The sequence below is a fragment of the Petaurus breviceps genome, unplaced genomic scaffold (genome assembly GCF_028583685.1).
Source record: "Petaurus breviceps papuanus isolate PSGF00001 unplaced genomic scaffold, PetGlider_PUasm1.0 90994, whole genome shotgun sequence".
Lineage (NCBI taxonomy): Eukaryota > Metazoa > Chordata > Mammalia > Diprotodontia > Petauridae > Petaurus > Petaurus breviceps.
This window is the reverse complement of record NW_027187393.1, coordinates 398,246-418,271: the sequence shown is the minus strand read 5'-3', so window position 1 is coordinate 418,271 and position 20,026 is coordinate 398,246. Positions and strand designations below refer to the sequence as shown.

Below are 20,026 nucleotides of genomic sequence, written 5' to 3'. Positions count from 1 at the left end.
AAAGCTTAAGAGGCAAATTTAGAAGAAGACAATAACTCAAAAACATCTAAAAGCCTCAAAGAAAAAAATCAGATTTGACACAAGGCCAATAAGAATTCCTATTACATCTAAAGAAAGAGGGAAAAACATTTTTAAAATCAAATAAGAGTGGTAGAGCTATGCAAGAAAATGATGAAAAAAGAATTAATGGCTCAGTAAGAGGCACCAAAAATACTGAAGAAAATAACTCCTTAAAAATTAAAAGTGGTCAAGTGGAAACTATTGACTCTAAGAGATATTAAGAAACAATAAAACAAAGTCAAAAGACTGAAAAAATAAAAGAAAATATGAATTATCTCATAGGAAAAACAACTGACATGGAAAATAGATAGTTTAAGAATTATTGGACTACCTGAAAGCCATGAACAAAAAAAGAGCCTATATATCATATTTCAAGAAATTATAAAGGACAACTGGAAAGATATCTTAGAACCAGAGAGCAAAGTAGAAATTTAAAGAATCCACCATCACTTCCTGAAAGAGATCCAAAAATGAAAACTCCCAGGAATATCATAGCAAAAATTCAGAGCTCTCAAATCAAGGAGAAAATATTGTAGGCAGACAGAAAGAAATAGTTCAAAAAACAAAAACTACAGTCAAGATCACACAAGATTTAGTAGTGATAATCATAAAGAAGCAAGGCCTTAGACTATGATAATCCAGAAGGCAAAGGAGCTATGATTACAACCAAGGATAACCTACCCAGCAAAAATGAGTATATTCCTACAACGGAAAAAATAGATATTTAATGAAATAGAGGACTTTCAAGCATTCTTGATGAAAAGACCAGGGCTAATAAAACTAGGAACTGGTTCTATTAAAAAAAAAAACCAACAAACAATAAAATAGATAAATCATTGACTAATTTGATTTAAAAAAGAAAGAAGACAAATTACCAGTATAAAAAATGAAAAGGGCGAATGCATAACCAATGAAGATGAAATAAAAGCATGCCAATAAAACTGATAATCTAGGTAAAATGTATGAATATTTACAAAAAATATAAATTCCTCTGGTTAACAGAAGATGAAATAGAATACTTAAATAACCATATCTTAGAAAAAAAAAGTTGGACATGGCATAAATTACTTTCAAAAGGAAAAATCCCCAGGACCAGAGGGATTTACAAATGAATTCTACCAAACATTTAATATAAACTGAAAAAATTGGTAGATTCTTACCTACCAAATTCCTTCTATGATACAAATATAGTTTTGATACCTAAGTCAGGGAGAGCAAAAAACAGAAAACTATAGACTAATTTCACTAATGGTATTGGTGCAAGAATTTTAAATAAAATAACTAGCAAGGAGATTCCAACAAAATATCACAAAGATCATACATATGACCAGACTGGCTTTATAACAGGATTGCAGGAATGGTTCAATATCAGGAAAACTATAAGCGTAATTGACTATATCAATACAGAAAAAAAATCATATGATCATTCCAATAAATGCAGAAAAGGCTTTTTGACAAAATACAACATCTGTATCTAAAAAAAATACTAGAAAGCATAGGAATATATGGAATTTTTCTTAAAATGATAAGTAGTATATCTCTAAAGAGCAAGTAGTATCTATAATGAGGATAAACTAGAAATCTTTCAAATAATATCAGGTTTGAAAGCAAATATGTTCATTAGCATCATTACTATTCAATAATGTACTAGAAATGCTAGCTATAGCAATAGGACAAGAAAAAAGAAATTGAAGAAATAATCATAGGCTATTACAAAATAAAATTATTACATTTTGCAGATGATATGATGGAATTCTTATAGAACCTCAGAGAGTCAGCTAAAAAACTAGTGTCAAAACAATTAACAACTTTAGAAAAACTGCAGAATATACAATAAACCCACATAAATCATCACTATTTCTATCACCAGCAAAATTCAGCAGGAAGAGATAGAAAGAAAAATTCCATTTAAAATAATTGCAGATTTTATAAATACTTGGGAGTCTACCTGCCAAGATAGACAGGAATTATATTATACAATTGCAAAACACTATTCACACAAATAAAAACAGATCTAAATAACTAGAGAAATGTCCATTGTTCATGGGAAGGCTAAACCTAAAATAAAAATTACAATACTACCTAAATTATTCCTTCAATGCCACATCAAACTAACAAAGAATTACTTTATAGAGTTAGAAAAATAATAACAAAATTAATCTGGAAGAACAGAAGGTCCAGACTATCAAGGGAATCAATAAAGAAAAAAATGTGAAGGAAGGAAGCCTAGCAATACCCAAAAGCTGCAATCTTCAAAACAATTTGTTAGTAGACAAGAAAAAGAGTGAATCAATGGAACAGATTGGGTGCACAATATACAGAAGCAAATGAACACAGTAACCTAGTGTTTGATAAACCCAAAGGATCCCAACTATTTGGGCAAGAACTCATTATTTGACAAAATCACTGGGAAACTGAGAGCATGGTCTAGAAGAAATTGGGCATGGACCAATATCTCACACTGTATACCAAGAAAAGCTTAAAAGGAGTACATGATTTAGGCATAAAAAAGATAGTAAAAGCAAATTAGGGACGGATGGAAGAGATTGCCTATTAGATTTATGGATAAGTGAAGGATTCATGCCCAACTAAGAGAGAGGTTCAATTTTGAGTACATAAAAATTAAAAAGTTTTTGCACAAACAAAATCAATGCAGCCAAAATTAGAAGGAAACTGGGGACAAAATTTTACAGCCAGCTCCTCTGATAAATGTTTCATTTCTCATATATAGGGAACTAAGACAAATTTATAAGAATATGAATCATTCCCCAATTGATAAAAGATCAAGATATATGAACAAGCAGTTTTCAGAGAGAAAAAAATCAAAGCTATCAATAGTCATATGAAAAAATGTCCTAAATCACTAATCATTAGAGAAATGCAAATTTAAACAGCTCTGAGATACCACCTCACCCTTTCAGATTATCTAACAAGACAGAAAAGCAAAGAACAAATGCTAGAGATGATGTGTGAAAATAGGCATGCTGATCCATTTTTGGTGGACTAATTCAACCACTCTGAAGAGTAGTTTGGAACACCTTTGACCTTACAATACCAATAGGAGGTCCATACTCTAAAGACATCAGGGAAAAAGGAAATGGACCCATTAAACTATTTATAGCAACTCTTTTTGTGTTGGCAAAAAAATGGAAACCAAGGGGATGCCGCTGATTGAGGAATGACTGAACAAGTTATGGTATATGAATGTGATGAAGTTGTGAATGTGCTGTAAGAATGTGCTGTAAGTAATGTTATGAATTGTGCTGTAAGAAATAATGAAGAGAATAGTTTCAGAAAAAAACTTATAAGATTTGTATGAATCAATGCAAAGTAGAGTGACCAAAGTTAGGAGAATAATTTACAGAGAAACAGCAATGTTGTAAATATAATTGTGAAAGATTTAGTAAGTCTGATTAATATAATGATACACCACCATTCCAAAAGACTCATGAAAAATGCTATACACCTCCAGATTGAGAACTGATGGACTTCAGTCTTCAGAGTGAAGACTGAAGCTTTTTTTTCCTTTTTCTTCTTTTTCTTTTTCTCCTCTCTTCTTGGAACATGGCTAATGTAGAAATAAGTTTTGCATGACTTCATTTGTATAACGGGTATTGTATTTCTTGCCTTCTCAATGTGATGGGTAGGGTGTGGAGGGAGGAAGAAAATTTGGAACTAAAAAAATTGAATACATTTTTTAAAAAAGAAAAACAAATGAAGGGGGAAGTGCTGTAAAAGTGAAAATAGACAGCTAAGTGAGTGCTTAATCAATCATTAGAATGCTAAGCCTGGAGTCAGGAAGACCTGAATTCAAATTCCATCCTCAGACACTAGCTATGAGACCTTGAGCAAGTCATTTTACCTGTTCTTCATAACCTCAACTGTAAAACAAGGGTAATAATAGCACCCATCTCCTAGGGTCGCTGTGAGAATCAAATGAGATCATTGTAAAGTGTTTAGCATAATACCTGGCACATAGTAGGCACTATATAAATGCTAGCTATTATTTTTTATTATTATTATTATTACCTCCAGAAGCAGTAGTTTCCAAAATTGGGCTTTTGTAATATTTAGAATTTTTTTCCTTATATTGAAGTGAAAATAATTCCCCTCTGAAATTTCTCCTCTTCCGAAACTCTGCACCCACCCCTCACCGCCCCCTATTTTTTCTAGTTCTGATCTCAGGTTCCAAGCAGATTAAATCCTGTTTCAAGGAAAACATTTTGTGACCTCGGAAACTACATCAACTCTCCCCCTTCCCCCACTCTCTACCTGAGGAAACTAAGGTTCTGAAATGTGAAATGACTTGTCCAAAGTCACACAGCTAATAAATGGCCTAGCTAAAAATCAAACCCAGCTACGTCCCGCTACCAGCCAGAACTAGTCACTGCTCCAGATGGTGCTGGACCAAAGGACAGCTGGACTATTGCCTCTCATTTTCGGGACAGCTATGACCCTTAATTGACACCGAGTTTGTAAGCCCATTTAACTTGATCTATTATCTAGCTCCTGAGCTCTTTTCCTGCATTTTTGCGTAGGAGTTTATGAGCCGGGTTCTCTGGGATCCTCCCACTCTTGCTCCTGGTCCGCCTGTAACTGTTGACGTCACCAAATTCCCTGATTTGGGGCAGGCTCCTCCCCGCGGCGCTTCCTTCAGCCGCAGTGACAGCTGAACCCCGATAAGAAGCGGTCTCTTTGCGGAGCTGGGCCCAGCTCTGGCCTTCTACTGCCCTCCCCTCCCCTCCCAGGCGGGCTCGGCTCCGTTGGCAGGATCGGGTTACAAGGAGTCACTGCTGTGTCCTGTGCGATAGGGGGTGGGGTGGAGGGGTGGGCAGAGCAGTAGGCACTAGGGCTGGGCACACATTCGGGCGAGGACGTGTGAATACACAGTCTGCTAAACCATGGCTGATGACTTCGGCTTGTTCTCCGGCAGCGGGGCCGCAGGGCCAGCGGAGGAGGACCCAGCAGCTGCCTTCCTGGCCCAGCAGGAGAGTGAGATCGCAGGCATTGAAAACGATGATGAGGGTTTTGAAGGCGCTGAAGGAGCCCTGCAGCAGCCGGCAGCTGAAAATGGAAGTAAGTAGCCTGATGACTGAGAAGTTGTGGGCAATAGCCAGGGGGGATGTCTAGTCTGAAATGGGCTCAGACATTGGAGAAGGGAGGGAGAGGAGATAGAAGACAGTGGGAGAGCTTGAAACCCTGCTGGACACCTGAGCCCGGGCTAAGGCCCTGTCTGTAATTCCAGAGGCCAGGATCTCTGTCAAATGACAGGCCAATCTGGTGAGCCAGGGTAGGGATGGGAGGGAGAGTCAAGAAGAAGCCCAGCAGTGGCTAGGTCTAGGTGAAGGGCAGGCACATAGGGAGAAGGTGCATCTGACAGCCAGCCATCTGTAGTTCCTAGACCAGGGAACTTAAAGGCAAGCATAGGGAGGGAATGGTCTGATCCTGCCAATTCAAGGATTCCAGAGGAAGGGGCATAACCATTCCAAGCTATTGAAATCAAATGTCAGCTCAACATAGAGAATACACCAAGATTCGTTCTTTTTTCCTCCCACTCTGAGTCTGAACAGGGCAACTGTTATAAACTGAGGTTGGAAGCTTGTATGACCCTGGTGCAAAAGGAAATACAGCCCTCCTCAGGTGCAGTGCTCTCAGAAAGTGTTTGTGTTGGGGTGGGGCATGAGGGGGGGTGCAGATCACCTGTTTCTAACTTGCTGTGTGACCTTGGGCCACTCACTTCTCCTCTATGGGCCTCTATCTCATAAGATAAATGAGAGGTTTGTTTTCAGCTCATTCTGTTTCTATGATCAGATCAAAATAAGCATTTACAGAGTACCAGAAAATATTAATTAACATTTATATAGCTCTTTAAGTTTTACTAAGTACTTTCCTCACAATACCCCTATGAGTTAGGCAGAACCAAGATTATTAAGCCAGTTTTACAGAAGAGAAACTGAGACTCAGACAGAGCCAGTCCACAGTAAGCCCCAGAGCTAGGTTTTAAGCCCAATTCTCATCTCCAAATTCAGTGCTCTATCCTTATACATAATGGTACTTAGTGTCTTGTGCTCAGACATTATAGGATGGAGACAAAGTAGCACTAGACAGGTTATCTATCTTGCCTGCCATAAAGCTTACTATATTCTAGTGGCTCTCTAAGAGTAATGTAAGGGACTCTTGGTAGTCTTGGGGGAAGGAGGAGGAGGGAGGTCCAAGGATTTCTTACACTTTCATTAAATTGCTAGGACCTTTCACAAGCTACTTCCAAAGTAACTAGTCAAAATTGTGCCTGGGGCAAATTTAGTTGGGAGAAAGATAGCATGGTAGTGCATGGGACAGTCCCACTTAGGGTCCCACAGAAAGTCCTGGTGCCTACTCCCATAGAGATCAGCAGAGAGTGGACCCTGACCCTTGGGAGAGAATTATCCTGGTGATAGGACCCTGGGGATGGCATCCAGGGACAACTGGACCCCTTATTTCCAGAAGCTTGTAAGGCAAAATAGAAACAGCTTTTACCAATTCCTGCTCCCCTAAACTCCATTTTGGCATCCTAGAACCCCATTCTCCTTGTGCTAGTTATGGTTCTGATTACTTCCCCATTAGGGCCTAACTGTAAAATAACAAGATTGTAATATGTGGTCGCTAAGGTTCCTTCCTGTCCTAAAAGTCTGGGTGTAGGGGTGGCTAGGTGGCACGGTGAATAAAGCGCTGGCCCCTGAGTCGGGAGGACCTGATTTCGGTTCCAGCCTCAGACACTTAACACCCACACAAAAGAACTAGCCATGTAACCTTGGGCAAGTTACTTAACTCCAATTGCCTTCCAAAAGGCAAAAAAAAAAAATTCTGGGTGTGTTATTTCAAGGTATTTCTATCTCAGACATTCTGTATTCTAAGTTCCTTTCTAGTTCTGACATTCTATTTTCCTGTGAGGAAGACAGCAAAAGTATTATTATTCCTCCTTTTACAGATGGGAGAACTGAGTCTCAGAGGACAAAGTATCTTGCTCATAGTCATTCAGCTAATAAGTTTCAACACCCTGCTGTCTTGATTCCCAGTTGAATGCTCTGAGGCCCAGAGAAGAAAAGCAAATGGACTGAGATCAAATAGCTAGTTTAGGATTAGAACCCAAATTTTAAAATTCCAAATCAACAGCTCTTCCCCAAGATCCCACAGATGCCTCCCAACAAGCTCCCTTCTAGCTCTGACCCTGCAGGTCCTAGGGCCCCTTCCAGCCCTCACATTCTGTGTACTAAGATCCCTTCAAGTCCTGGTAATCTGTGAAGCAAAAGTCTCCACAGTATGAATATTTATAAGACAATGAGATCTCTGCTTTTATTTTTGGCATGAAAGAAAAGTGTATTTATGATGCTTAATCAAAACTAGATACTGCCTTATGGATATTATATCTCAATTGGTGCTTCTTTCCTTTTTTATTCTGATGGGGTTTTGTGGTGGCAGCATGTGGTTAAGGGAGAGGGTACTCTGGAGAAGGTTTTTCATCACCCAAATGGTCTGAAAGGTAAAGAAGTTTAAGACCAGCTACTGTGAGCCATTTCCACTCTACTGGTCACTACTATCAGGGAAACAATTCAATTTAACAAACGTTTGCGGACACCAATATTCAATGTTGAGTGCTGGGCATATTTATTTATGTATGTATTTATGTGTGTATACATATATAAGTGTGTGTATATGAAAAACCTTTGTTCTTAGAGAGTTTATAATATAATAAGGGGAGGATGAGTACACTGACAACTATGAAACGAGAGAATAAAATAGATATAAGAGAGGCATAAGAAAAGTACTAGGAGAAACTTGAGGAAGGAAAGATCACTTTTGTTAAGGGGGTGGGAAGGGCTTCTTGGAAGAGGTGGCACTTCTCTTGAAGGAAGGGAGGGACGGACTTCTTTCATCAGAGATAAGAGATGGGAGGGTAAGTCCATTCCACTGAGGTTTTTGGAAACATGGGAAATATGTGAGTGAATAGAAGTTAATAATAACCCATGTACTCTGACTGTTAAACAAAAGCAGAGGAAGAAGCTTTGGTCCCACCCTTTTGATTCTTCAGTCCCCTTTTTTCCTGCTCCTCCTCCTCCTTCTCATGTCTGTCCCTTTTCACAGTTCTTCTGAGCTGGGAAGGGCATTGCTAAAGAGACATTCAATTCTCAGGGAAGAGGTGGTAAGTATGGGAGAGTTGGGTCTGGTGAGTGTCCCTAACTCAGGCAGAAGTCAACCATTTGGTTGGTGCATTCCGTCTTAGATAGGGCTTCACATTTTAACACATCCCAGGAGATGGTAAAACTGAGAAGCAGAAAAGGGACAAGGAATAAGTGTTCCAAGGAGGACAGTCAAGATGGTGGTGGGATTTGCAATGACACCACATAGGAATCAACTGCAAGAACTAGAGGTTTTTAGCTTGGAGAAGACACATGATACCTGTCTTCAAGTATTTGAAAGTCAGTCATGTTGAGTAGAAACTGAGCTTGTCCTGCTTGGTCCCAGAGGGCAGAATGAGGAGAGTGAAGTTGCAGAGACATAGACTTTGAAGACCAAAGGAAAACTCATTAACAACCAGAAAGTTGCCCCAAAGTGAAATGGACTGCCTTGGGACATAGTGAATTTACAGTCAGTGAATATCTGCAAGCAGTGTCTGGATGACCATTTGTCAGAGATATTTGAGAAGGATTCCCTTGTCAGTATTATTATCCCTTCTGTAGTTCCTTCCCCTTTTCATATTCTCTGATTCCAAGAGGAATTCAAGTAGGGAGTCGAGATACAAGGCTGTCAGAAAAGTCTAGGCATGATGACTCACAGTTCTGAGCATCTTTGCTCTCTGCTTCCAAAGGCTAAGTAAAGGGGGGGGGGGGGGCGGTAAGCAGGGAGAAAGACACACACACACACACACACACACACACCACACACCCCGACCTTTAGTTTGCTCAGCTGTTTTAAGTGGGACAGAAGAATGACTGTAGGCAGAGAGGTGTTGCAGGAAGGGCAGCAAAAGCCGTCAGACCCACCCAACAGAGGAGTCAGCAGGTTGGGTGTGGGAGGGAGGGTGTGGATCAAGTATAAATTACTTCAGGCCAATTACCAAGGCTGCTGAGAAAACCAAAACGAAAGTTTTAAAGTCATTCTGGGGAGGCTGGGTAGAGGTTGGCCCTGGGCCTCCCTCTGCCTCTCTCGGTCCAGATAACTTTCCTTTGACAGCACAAACTCTGAAATGGACTTTTCTTAGATCGAGGAGCCTCAAGTTGTCTGGATAGTTGGTGGCATAGAATGTTAGAGCTGGAACGGGCTCTAGAATATGGAATATAGCCCCTGAGAGAGACCATCAAATAGAGAACAGGGAAGATAGAGCTGGAAAGGAATTTGTTGGGAGGCAGCAGGGATGCATGGAAAAATCACAGAACTTGAAGTCAAGAATTTCTTTTCTATAGATAGAGGATAATGATATTTTCACTAGCTCATAGGAAGTTTTCAGAAGGGATCAAAACTTGATTAAGAATCCTGACTCCACTTCAATTAGCTCTGGGATCCTCAACAACTCAGTTCACCTCTCTGACCCTCAGTTTCTACTTCTCATCTCTGCTTTGTACTTCAGGGATCCATTCATGTGTATTATTGCTAGGCTTTGCAACCCTCCACCCCCCCCCCCTTACAATTCAGGAGATGGTATTTGATTGTTACTGTGGCTGAAAAAATTCTTCACCCTTTGGGTAACCTGATAATGACTCACCTTGACTCCAAAGTGACAACTTTCCAACTTGGTAGGATCTGCTAGAACTTGTGTTCAAACCCATTGAGAACCAAGGATCACCCACATACCATGAGGAAGCACCAGAAGAGTATTTAAGAGGAGTTTCCCCATCTATAAAATGGGAATGATACTATTTGCACTAACCACCTTGCAAGAGACCTTACTCCCAGGTATTTTCAGTAACAGGAACTGGAAGAAGTTAAGAAGTTAACACAATTTAGACAAGCAATATTATGCTGCAATCAGATCACTCAGTCAGTCAACATGAATTTATTAAGCAAAGTAAAAAAATGAAGCATTTCCTCCTCTCCAGGAGCTTACCTTCTATCCAGGAAGATAAGATAATAACCCATATATATATATATATATATATATATATATATATATGTTATATATTTGTATAGGAAATAAACAAAAGCATAAATATGTGGAACATATGTATCTATTTACATATGAATTAGACATGAATTTTATATATAATGAATATGTGTGTGATATATTTATGCTTTTGTTGACTTCCTACACAAACATATAATATGTGTTGTATGTGTATGTATGTATACTTGTATATATATTTATGCTTTTGTTTACTTCCCACACACACCACTTCCTAATTGCCCCAACTGCCATGCCCTTCCTTAACCAAGTGACTTGTAGTTAAAAACTGGTTTAGGAGCCTAGCTCTAACTCATGCTAGCAGTATGATCCCAAACCAGTCACATACCCTCTCTGAATATCCACTCCCTCATCTAACAAATGAGGATGAGGTTTCTTTGATTCCTTGCCTCCTAGAGTCATTGTGAAAGAAGGTTCTTTGCCAACTTTGAAGTGCCACACAAATGTAAGCTTATATTTTCTTATGACAATAAACCCAGGAAATCAGAGCCCTGGACCCTACTGTCCCTAGCCATTGGGGTTGGAAAGGTAGAACTATGGGTATCTGGTTTGATCCTCAGCCTAACAAACACCAAATTTATATCATCTTTTGGAATTTAGACTGGAGGTTGTTGAGGCCATCACTGGTATTCTATTTCCCATCCTCCAGTTTTATATCAGCTTTGGGCCAGGATCCACTGGCTAACCTTGACTCAGTTAGAGCCTGGATTCCTAGATGCCTTTGTTTGTCCCTCATTTGATGAGTTGGTTTGTGGCCAGTTGGTTTATTTGATTGGAACAGGATAATGTCCTTTCCCTTCTTCTTTCCCCTCCATGGGTCTAGAGTTTAAACAATTCCAGGCTCAGAGTAGTGGCACTTCTATTGAGATGCACAGGATGGTGTTGTCTGCTCCATGGCCTCCTAATGGTCTAAGGAGAATATGAGTTTAAGGAGGGCAGGGACCATGTCTCATGATGTAAACTTTGCATTTTTTCCCTTGTATCCAGCATAGACTTTAACATATGTTAAATAATCAATGTGTGTTGAATTGAATCAATTCAAAAACTAAACTGGTTTTCTTCTAGTCAATAACTAGTAGAACTAAAGTGAATTTGAACTGAACTGAATTACTAAAATTTGAAGGGATCTAAGACACCATCTGGTCAACCCTCTCATTTTATAGATGAGGAAACCAAAGCCCCAAATCATGAAGTTAATCATAGAGTAAAAGTAGCAAAGTCAAGATTTGGACTTAGGACCTCCTACTTGAAATTCACCTTTGACTCTTTCCACTATATCATTATGAATTAAGTTAAATCAAACTCATAGGATCATATGTTTTGACCTGGAAAGGACCTTAGAAAGTCACATGGTTCAACCCCTTCTTTTTATGGAGGAGGAAACAGAGGCCCAAAGAGATTAAATAACTTGCCTGTGGAACTCAGGTCTTCTGACTTTAAATGCAGTCCTCTTTTCATTGTACCACCCCAGCTCGCTGTGCTTTCTCCCCTAGTAGACCTGAAGCTCCTTGAACTGAATTGCATAGAATTGAATTGAATAGAGACTGAATTGAAATGAGCTAAACTACATGGAATAGAATTGAGAAAGAACATTGTTTTTGGAATCAGAGAAACTAAGTTCAAATCCTGCTTCTGCTACCTAGGTGACTTTGGCAAGTCTCTCTGGGACTTTGTTTCCTCCTATATCAGATTATACTAGGTAATTTCTAAGGGCAAGTGGCACTCTAGGGAAGCTAGGTGACATGGTAGATAGAGTGCCAGATATGGAGTCAGGAAAACTTGGGTTCAAATTCTGCCTCAGACATTGACTGTGTGACACTGGGCAAGTAACCCTTTTGCCTCAATTTCCTTATCTGTAAAATGAGCTGGAGATAGAAATGCATACCCCTCTGCTAAGAAAACCCCAGCTGGGGTCATGAAGGGTTGAACATAACTGAATAGCAACAAAATTTCTAAAGTCCCTTCTAGCTTTCAATCCTAAGATCTGAACCAAATGCCAGTCCCTCTGGGTGGCAAGAGGAGCCTTCAAGCAATGGAACCCAGTCGCATATATTCCCTTTCCACTCCTTGGCTGAAGTTGGAAGATTGGAGACCAAATCCTGACCCTAACACTAGCTGTATGACTATATGTGAGTCTCTTTTCCTCTCTGAATCATAGTTTTCTCTTCTTTAAGGCAAGGGTAATAATACTAACACTATCTACCTCCTAGAGTTAATTAAGGGTACTGGTGGGCATCACATCCACACTATAGTTAGTGGCTTTCTACAAGAGCCTGAGTGTGACTCTGTGTGCTATGCAACATTAACAGCAGATTTCTTGCCATCACACCATCATTCCCTTGAAGGCATATAATACTGCAAACATTTTCTAAATAAAAAAATTCAGAACTAGATGGATGAGATGACCACGGAGGCCTTTTATTTCTAGAATTCTAGAATCTACTAGTTGGTCTGTACCATGGGGAAGGAGTTTTAAAAGACAGCATAGAAAGCCCTGAGGAGTATATCAAATGCAACTTCTTACTCAGATAGTGTCTTAGTCCCCTTTTATAGCAACCCTGACAGGTAGTCATTTAGCTACTTTTTGAACACTGTAAGTGGTAAGAGGGCCACTCTCTCATGAGGAAGCTGATTTTATGACTTAACAATTCTGATTGTTGAGAAGTTATTCCCTACATTGAGCTAAACAAGGGGTGAGGAACCTGCCTCCTTGAAGACACATGTGGCCCCTCTAGGTCCGCAAGTGCTATCCTTTGACTGAATCCAAACTTCACAGAACAAATCCCCTTAATAAAAGGATTTATTCTGGAAAACTTAGACTCAGTCAAAAGGCCGCACCTGAGGACCTATAAGTCCACGTGTTACCTCAAGGCCGCAGTTTCCCCACCCCTGAGCTAAACTCTTCCCTGCAACTTCCACAGAGCATTCCTAGTTTTGCTCTCTGTAAGCACAAAGAAGGTTCTTCTATCTACTGTGTAATAATTAATAGTTAAATAGCACTTTAATATTTGCAGAACTTTTTATGTATCATTTTATGTCTCATGTGAGACTCACAACAACCCTGGGAGGTGGGTGCTAGTATTATCATCCCTATTTTATAGATGAGGAAACTGAGGTGAGCAGAGGTTAAGTGACTTGCCTACTGTCACCAAGGCAGGATTCAAACTCAGATTTCTCTGACTGCAGGAATAGCATTCTATTCACTTTTTCTGTCAGCTAGTTGCCACCACATAACAGCTCTTCAAATGTTTGAAGACAGGGACCATGAACAACTCCCAGACCTGGTCTTCCTTTTCTGGGCTAGATGTCTCCAGTTTTTTCAAATGACCTTGGGTTAGTTGGACAAAGGACATGTACAATAATCACCACTAGAGACCTCCCTCCAGGCTGATAGTGATCCATTAATCACTGCTTTTCAGATGAAGTCATTCAACTCATTCCAAATCCACTTCCTTGTGCCCACATTTCTCTACCTTGTCCACAAGGAGATCCTGAGAGATTTATCAAATTCCATAGCTTGGTCTCCAGACCTTTGACCCATTTTGATCACCTACCTCTGGACACAATTCCAGCTTGTTTAAAATGGGTCACCCAGAACTGAACACAGCCCTCCAGCAGCAGCAAGCACCTGATCACTTTCTTTATTCTAGACACCATCCTTCTATTTATGCAACCTAAAATCACATTAGATCTATTGGGGGTTGTGTCACACTGTTGACTCATTCTGAGCTTGCAGTCTACTAAAATCCCTAGATATCTTTCACATGAACTGTGGCCTAGCTGCACCTCCCCCATCTAGTACTTAATATAGCTGATTTTTTAAATCTTAGCATGACTTTTTAGATACATTTTGCTTTTAGGTCACTTTCATTTCTCAAGCAATCATTTCCTTGTAACAAAGTTGTTTGGTTTGCTGTTGTTTTTTTAAGAGAAAAGAAAAAAAAACATTCTGCAAAGCCACCAATTGTGCAATTTTACATGGATTTTCTTTTCACTAATATCCAGCTCTGATGCCTCATCAAAGTGTGTGACTCTGGCATCTTGCAGGCTATGCAGATGGGACACAAGCTCTGACAGGTCCTATCATACTGGAAAGGTTTTATATAAAGGAACAGCAAGACTGGAGTCTTAAGACCCAGTGTAGCAAAGTGCTGAGATGCTTGTCACTGAATTGACTGCAATGATGATTTTTTTGAAACTATGACAACTCTCAAAGATGAGGTATCAAGTCATAGAGGGTTTTCAACCTGCACCAGTGGAAAATGCCCACACTAATAGAATCATAGATCTTAGAGTACTCACATGAAGGATTTTACATTAGTAGCTATTAATTTTCATCTTATGAGACTCATTCCCTTCTTTAGATTGTCAAGAAGCTTTTATGTCTGTTATCCAAATTATTAGCTCTCTCTTCCAACTTTCTGTGTTCCCCAAATTGGATTAGCATGCCACTTCATTGATGGAAATGTTCAACACCTCCCTCTGCAGGGACATTAATTCATCAATCACCACTTTTGGGGTCTAGTCATTCAACTAGTTCAGAATCTCCTGATTTTGTGGTTTCATTCATAACTCTTCATCTTGTCCAGAAGGATGATCTGAGAAACTTTGTCAAATGCCTTGCTAAAATCAAGACACTCTGTGTGTTTGGACTTGTCCCCACTAGTACAGTCAATCTTCTCAAACCATAAAGCTTTAGACACAGTAGTCATTTTAAAATTTATTAAACCTGTGGCCTCGCTGATATGCACTGGTACAGATGGTCACCCATCCCTGCTCTTACTCTATGTGATTCTTGTCCATAATCTCTCCTAAATCCCTCATAAATGATCCAATCAAGTACTGAAGAATGCTCTCTAAGCGTTTATTTTTTTGTAGGGGAGCAAAGTGCTTTATGTACATTACCTTATTTAATCTTCATCACATCTCTGAAATCTGTACTCCTGTAGGTCTTTTAACATTTTGTGGGCACCAGTGTAGTATTTGAAATGTCCATTATCTTCTGCCAAATAAGCAGTGTACCTCCTTTCCTGATCATGCAATTCTTGAAAAATACCTTTTAATGTTACTTACTACATACAAATTTTAAAAAGAAAATGAGTCTGGCATGACTAGTTCATAGTGAACCCATGTTGACTCTTAGGGAATTCTCCTATCATGGTAAATCCTTGCAATCTGCTTGATAATTTGTTCCACAGGGGTGGCTAGGTGGCACAGTGAATAGAGCACTGGCCCTGGAATCAGGAGGACCTGAGTTCAAATCTGGTCTCAGACACTTAATACTTGCCAGCCGTGTGACCTTGGGCAAGTCACTTAACCCCAATTGCCCTGCCTTACCCCCTCCAAAAAGAAAAAAATAAGATAATTTGTTCCACAGTTTTGCTTAGGATCAACATCAAATTCATCAATTTATAGTTTCTGGACTATATCATCTCTCCTCCCCCACTAGCCTTTGAAAATCAGGCCCTTTCCTATTCTCTATGATTCCTCAGCAATCCCCAATAGTAGTTCTGTGTTTGTGTCTGCAAGTTCTTTCAGCACCCTGGAATTTCATTTGTCTGGGCTTGCTAATGTGAACTCATTTAGAATATATTGGTACTCTCCTTTTCTCACCTAACTTGAATTTCAATTCCCTATGGTTTTGAATATCAGCTCCACCTCTCTGATATATGACCAAAAGCCAGGGGTGGGGAACCTGCAGCCTCAAGACCGCATGTGGCCCTCTAAGTCCTCAAGTGCAGCCCTTTGACTTCCCCCCTCCAAAAAGACTGAATCCAAACTTCACAGAACACTGGGCAGCAAGTTCCCCATCCCTGCCCTAGGCAAATCTCTTAGTTCAATAATAATAATAATAACTAACATTTATAAAGTGCTTTCTGTGTGCCAGGCACTGTGCTGAGTGCTTTACAGTTATCTCATTTGAACACCACAACAACCTTGGGAGGTAGGTGTTATTATTATCTCCATTTTGCAATTGGGGAAACTGAGGTTATGTGACTTGCCCAGGGTCACCTAGCTAGGAAGTATCTGGATATGAACTCAGATCTTTCTGACTCTAGGTCCAGTGCTCTATATACTGCATCACCTAGCTAGCCTGCCTTCACTGTGTTGTTGTGGGAATCAAATAAGACAATAGATGTAAAATATTTTATATATGTAGTTAAATAAATGTCAAATTATGAAGAATTCAGGGTAACTTGGAAAGACTTGTATGAATTAATGCAGAGTAGAGTAGATTATTCTGGACTTCTGCTGTACTGATGCTGCTCCATGGTATCATTTCACTCTTTTATATATGAGTATTTTAAATCTGAGGCCCCTGGATGCCAGTTCTACCTCGTTAAGATAATTCCTGTATTGTCAGTATTTAGTTTTTGAAAGTCCTCTTACTTCTTGACCTACCTTCTCATATAGAATCTCTGCACATGGGTTCTTACTCATCATTTCTCTGAACCTTTTGAAGTCTGCTTTACTAAAAGGTACATATCTGACTATTCCCAATCATCCTGTTTCTTAAACATTCATAATAACCAAAGTCCATGTGTAGAAATTCTAAATGAAGTGTATATGTGTGTGTGTGTGTGTGTGTGGATGTGTATTTATATATACAATTATGGAGTAACTCAAAAGTCTGTCCATCTGATCACATGACATAAACTGGGCAACATGCATTTTTCATCTACTTTGTTTTTTCATTGTGTTCATCCCTGGGAGACAAGACTGATGAACAAGAAAGAGCTCCTAAGAGAAGTGGTAATGATAGAGTCCTAAAGAGAAAGTGACCTTTTCTGTCAAAGAGAATGGTTATTAAATTGGAAAATGGTTAGAGATTTGTTATACTTTAGAAAACACTGACAAAACAGTAAACTTCCTATCTGGTCATGTAAACATTCCATCTGACTGCCTTTGTATCTCTCAGCAGGAAGTCAGTAACCACCTCTTGTGTCTCTTCCTCCCAGAACTGACTGCAAGTTTAGTTCTGCTTGGGAACATCTATGAAGCAGGGAGTACCAACTGATTCTTTTTCAAAAAATTCTATAGGGGTGGCTAGGTGGTGCAGTGAATAGAGCACCAGCCCTAGAGTCAGGAGGACCTGAGTTCAAATCCGGCCTCAGAAAACCTCATACTTGTTCCATTACCCTGATAGCTCAGAGTTTCTTGCACATTTTCAGATTGCATACGTGTATGTATACGTGTATACATATATGCACAATATATAAAATGACCAAACAACACAAAATATACATCTCTATGTATGTATTTGTCCAGTCATTTTCAGTTGTGTCTGACTCTTCATGACCCTATTTGGGGTTTTCTTGGCAAAGATACTGGAATGGCTTACTATTTCCTTCTCCAACTCATTTTCCAGATGAGGAAACTGAGGCCAGCAGGGTAAAGTGACTCACCCACGGTCACACGACTAGTAAGTGTCTGAGGTCAGATTTGAACTTAGGAAGATGAGACTTCCTGACTCCAGGTCCAGCACTCTATCCACTGTTCCACCTAGTTGCCCATATCTGTGTGTACATATATGTATATTATACATGTATATATACACATACACATGCGTATATATGCATGTGTGTGTATTTGACTTGTTAACCTCTTGGTCCTGGTTTTTATAGATTCTTCCATCCTGCCTGAGAACTTTTCACTTTCTTTAATTAAAATCAAGCATTGAATATCATTCCTCAGCCTCCTGAAAAAGAGGCTTGAATTTATAACTTAATGGGTGGGTGCCTCCAGCAGGAAGACAAGCATAGCTCAACCCTTATTGAAAGAGTTCCTTTGATTACCCTTCTGCCTACATCCATATTTCTTGATGCCCCCATCCTACTCCACCCCCCTTGCTAATTACCTGTTTGCTGCTGCCAGGATCCTAGGAATGCTGCCCCTCCCATGTTACTCCTTGAGACCATATGCTCAGGTATGACAATGGGTATGAGTTTGCTCCTTCATGAGTCAGTCTACACTCCTGAAGTAATGAACAAACTTAATCAGTAAACAAATGGATCCTGGACTAGAATATTTTGAAATTACTTACCTCTTCTCACCCCTTTTGTCTAATTACACAGGGCAACCAGAGCAGGACTGCTTCCCATACTGACCATCATACAGAGTGTGTGTATGCCAGCACATGCAACCCACACTCCAAATATGCCTGTGCCTCAGTGTGCATATTCTGCAGGGAGAATCTGAATCCTTCCTCTTGACTCCTCTTTCAGTTGTTTTAGTTGTGTCTGACTCCTCGTGATCCCATTTGGAATGTTCTTGCAAAGATACTAGAGTAGTTTGCTGTTTCCTTCTTCACCTTATTTTGCATATGAGGAAACTGAGGCAAATAGGGTTAAGTGACTTGTCTAGAGTCACACAGCTAGTAAGTGTCTTGACTTTGGTGATTAAATTCACTGCTTGGGAACAAAACTGACCCTTGGTCTTCTGTTACCATTTATCATCACCAACATAATAACAACTACTTGCTACTATTACTATAGCACCTTATAATGGTGGTGGGTCAGGAGCCTCCACCCCACCCTCCACCTTGCCTGACAGATATTCCATTAACACTAGTTGATTGAGTAGGAAGTCACCAACTAAAATCCTTCCTGTAAGATGGAGGACCATTGGATCTTATTATCTGCCCTGGTGCTACACTCTCCAGACCACCAAGCATTACCATCGTATCTGATGATCTACCCCTAGCCTTGCTATCCACCCTATAGTTGAATCCTTAAGATCACTGGGCCTTTTCATACATCTCCATTGGATCTGGCAATTAGAATACGAGCTCCTTGAGAGAAGAGATTTTCTCACTTGTATTTGGGTTTGTTTTTTTTTCTGTTTGAAAGGGCTTAACCCATTTTTTAAAAGGCAATCAAGGTTAAGTGACTTGTCCAGGGTCACACAGCTAGTAAGTTTCTGAGTCCAGATTTAAACTTAGGTCCTCCTGATAGTTACTCTAAGGGTTTTTTTCATAGTAAGTTCTTAATATATTCTTTTCATTCATTCATTAATTTATTTATTCAGTATTATATGTCCCTTTTGAAGTTTTACCTCCCTATTAGATTATAAGCACCTTCAATTTCAAACATTGAGTGTATGGTTAGGAATGGTACTAGGTGCTGGAGGGAAGAAAAGGTCAAAACCTGAGAATTCACTGGTATGTGGAAAACAAATTCTACTAACACAATTCTGCAACTTTTCTGTAATTTGAAGTCTCAGAGATCTGTCTGGGGCATTTAGAGATTAAATGTCTTGCTTAGGAACGCACAACTAGTATGTATCCAAGGCAGGTCTTGAATTAAGGTCTTCCTAACAAGTCAGGCATCTACTACCTCTTAGGCCAGGGTTGGGGACCCTGCAGCCTAGAGGCCACAGGTTCCCCACCCCTGTGACTTAGGCACTAGGGATATAATCAGGAGCATGCTGGTAAATGTTTAACAACCAACTCTCTGAAAAAAAAAAATTCATTCATATATATATATATATATATGTGTGTATATATATATATATATACACATACACACTCATGATACACTTTTAATCTGAATTGATAACATTTTCTATACCACTTTCTTAAGTCCAGACAATAATAATAATAATAAAATCAAGCCCTGATTTGTAGAATTTACTGATTTCCAAGGGGTAAATGTTCATACTGAACATTTAATTGTCTGGATACAATGACCAAAAAGATTAAATGTCCCTGTCTTCAAAGAGTTTCCATTATATTTGGAGGACAGGAAACATGCCTTATCTAACTGTATGTCCCTCACTGCTCTTTGCATAGTAGGTGCTTAACATCTGTTT

At 39.5% G+C, this 20,026-nt stretch overlaps 1 protein-coding gene across 6 annotated transcripts in view; it reads left to right on the top strand.

Moving 5' to 3' along the window:
* Window positions 1-4,688: 4,688 nt before the first annotated feature.
* The window catches only part of CLTB (clathrin light chain B), a 39,143-nt gene continuing 23,805 nt past the window's right edge, over window positions 4,689-20,026 (top strand). For 2 of the 6 annotated variants that reach the window (XM_069077653.1, XM_069077657.1), the window contains exon 1: window positions 4,691-5,136. In XM_069077653.1, coding sequence (XP_068933754.1) covers window positions 4,962-5,136 — 175 coding nt within the window. In that variant the 5' untranslated portion in view covers window positions 4,691-4,961. Of the gene's footprint in view, window positions 5,137-20,026 lie in introns of all 6 variants that reach the window. The other 4 variants (XM_069077656.1, XM_069077652.1, XM_069077654.1 and 1 more) reach the window with 4 other exon arrangements.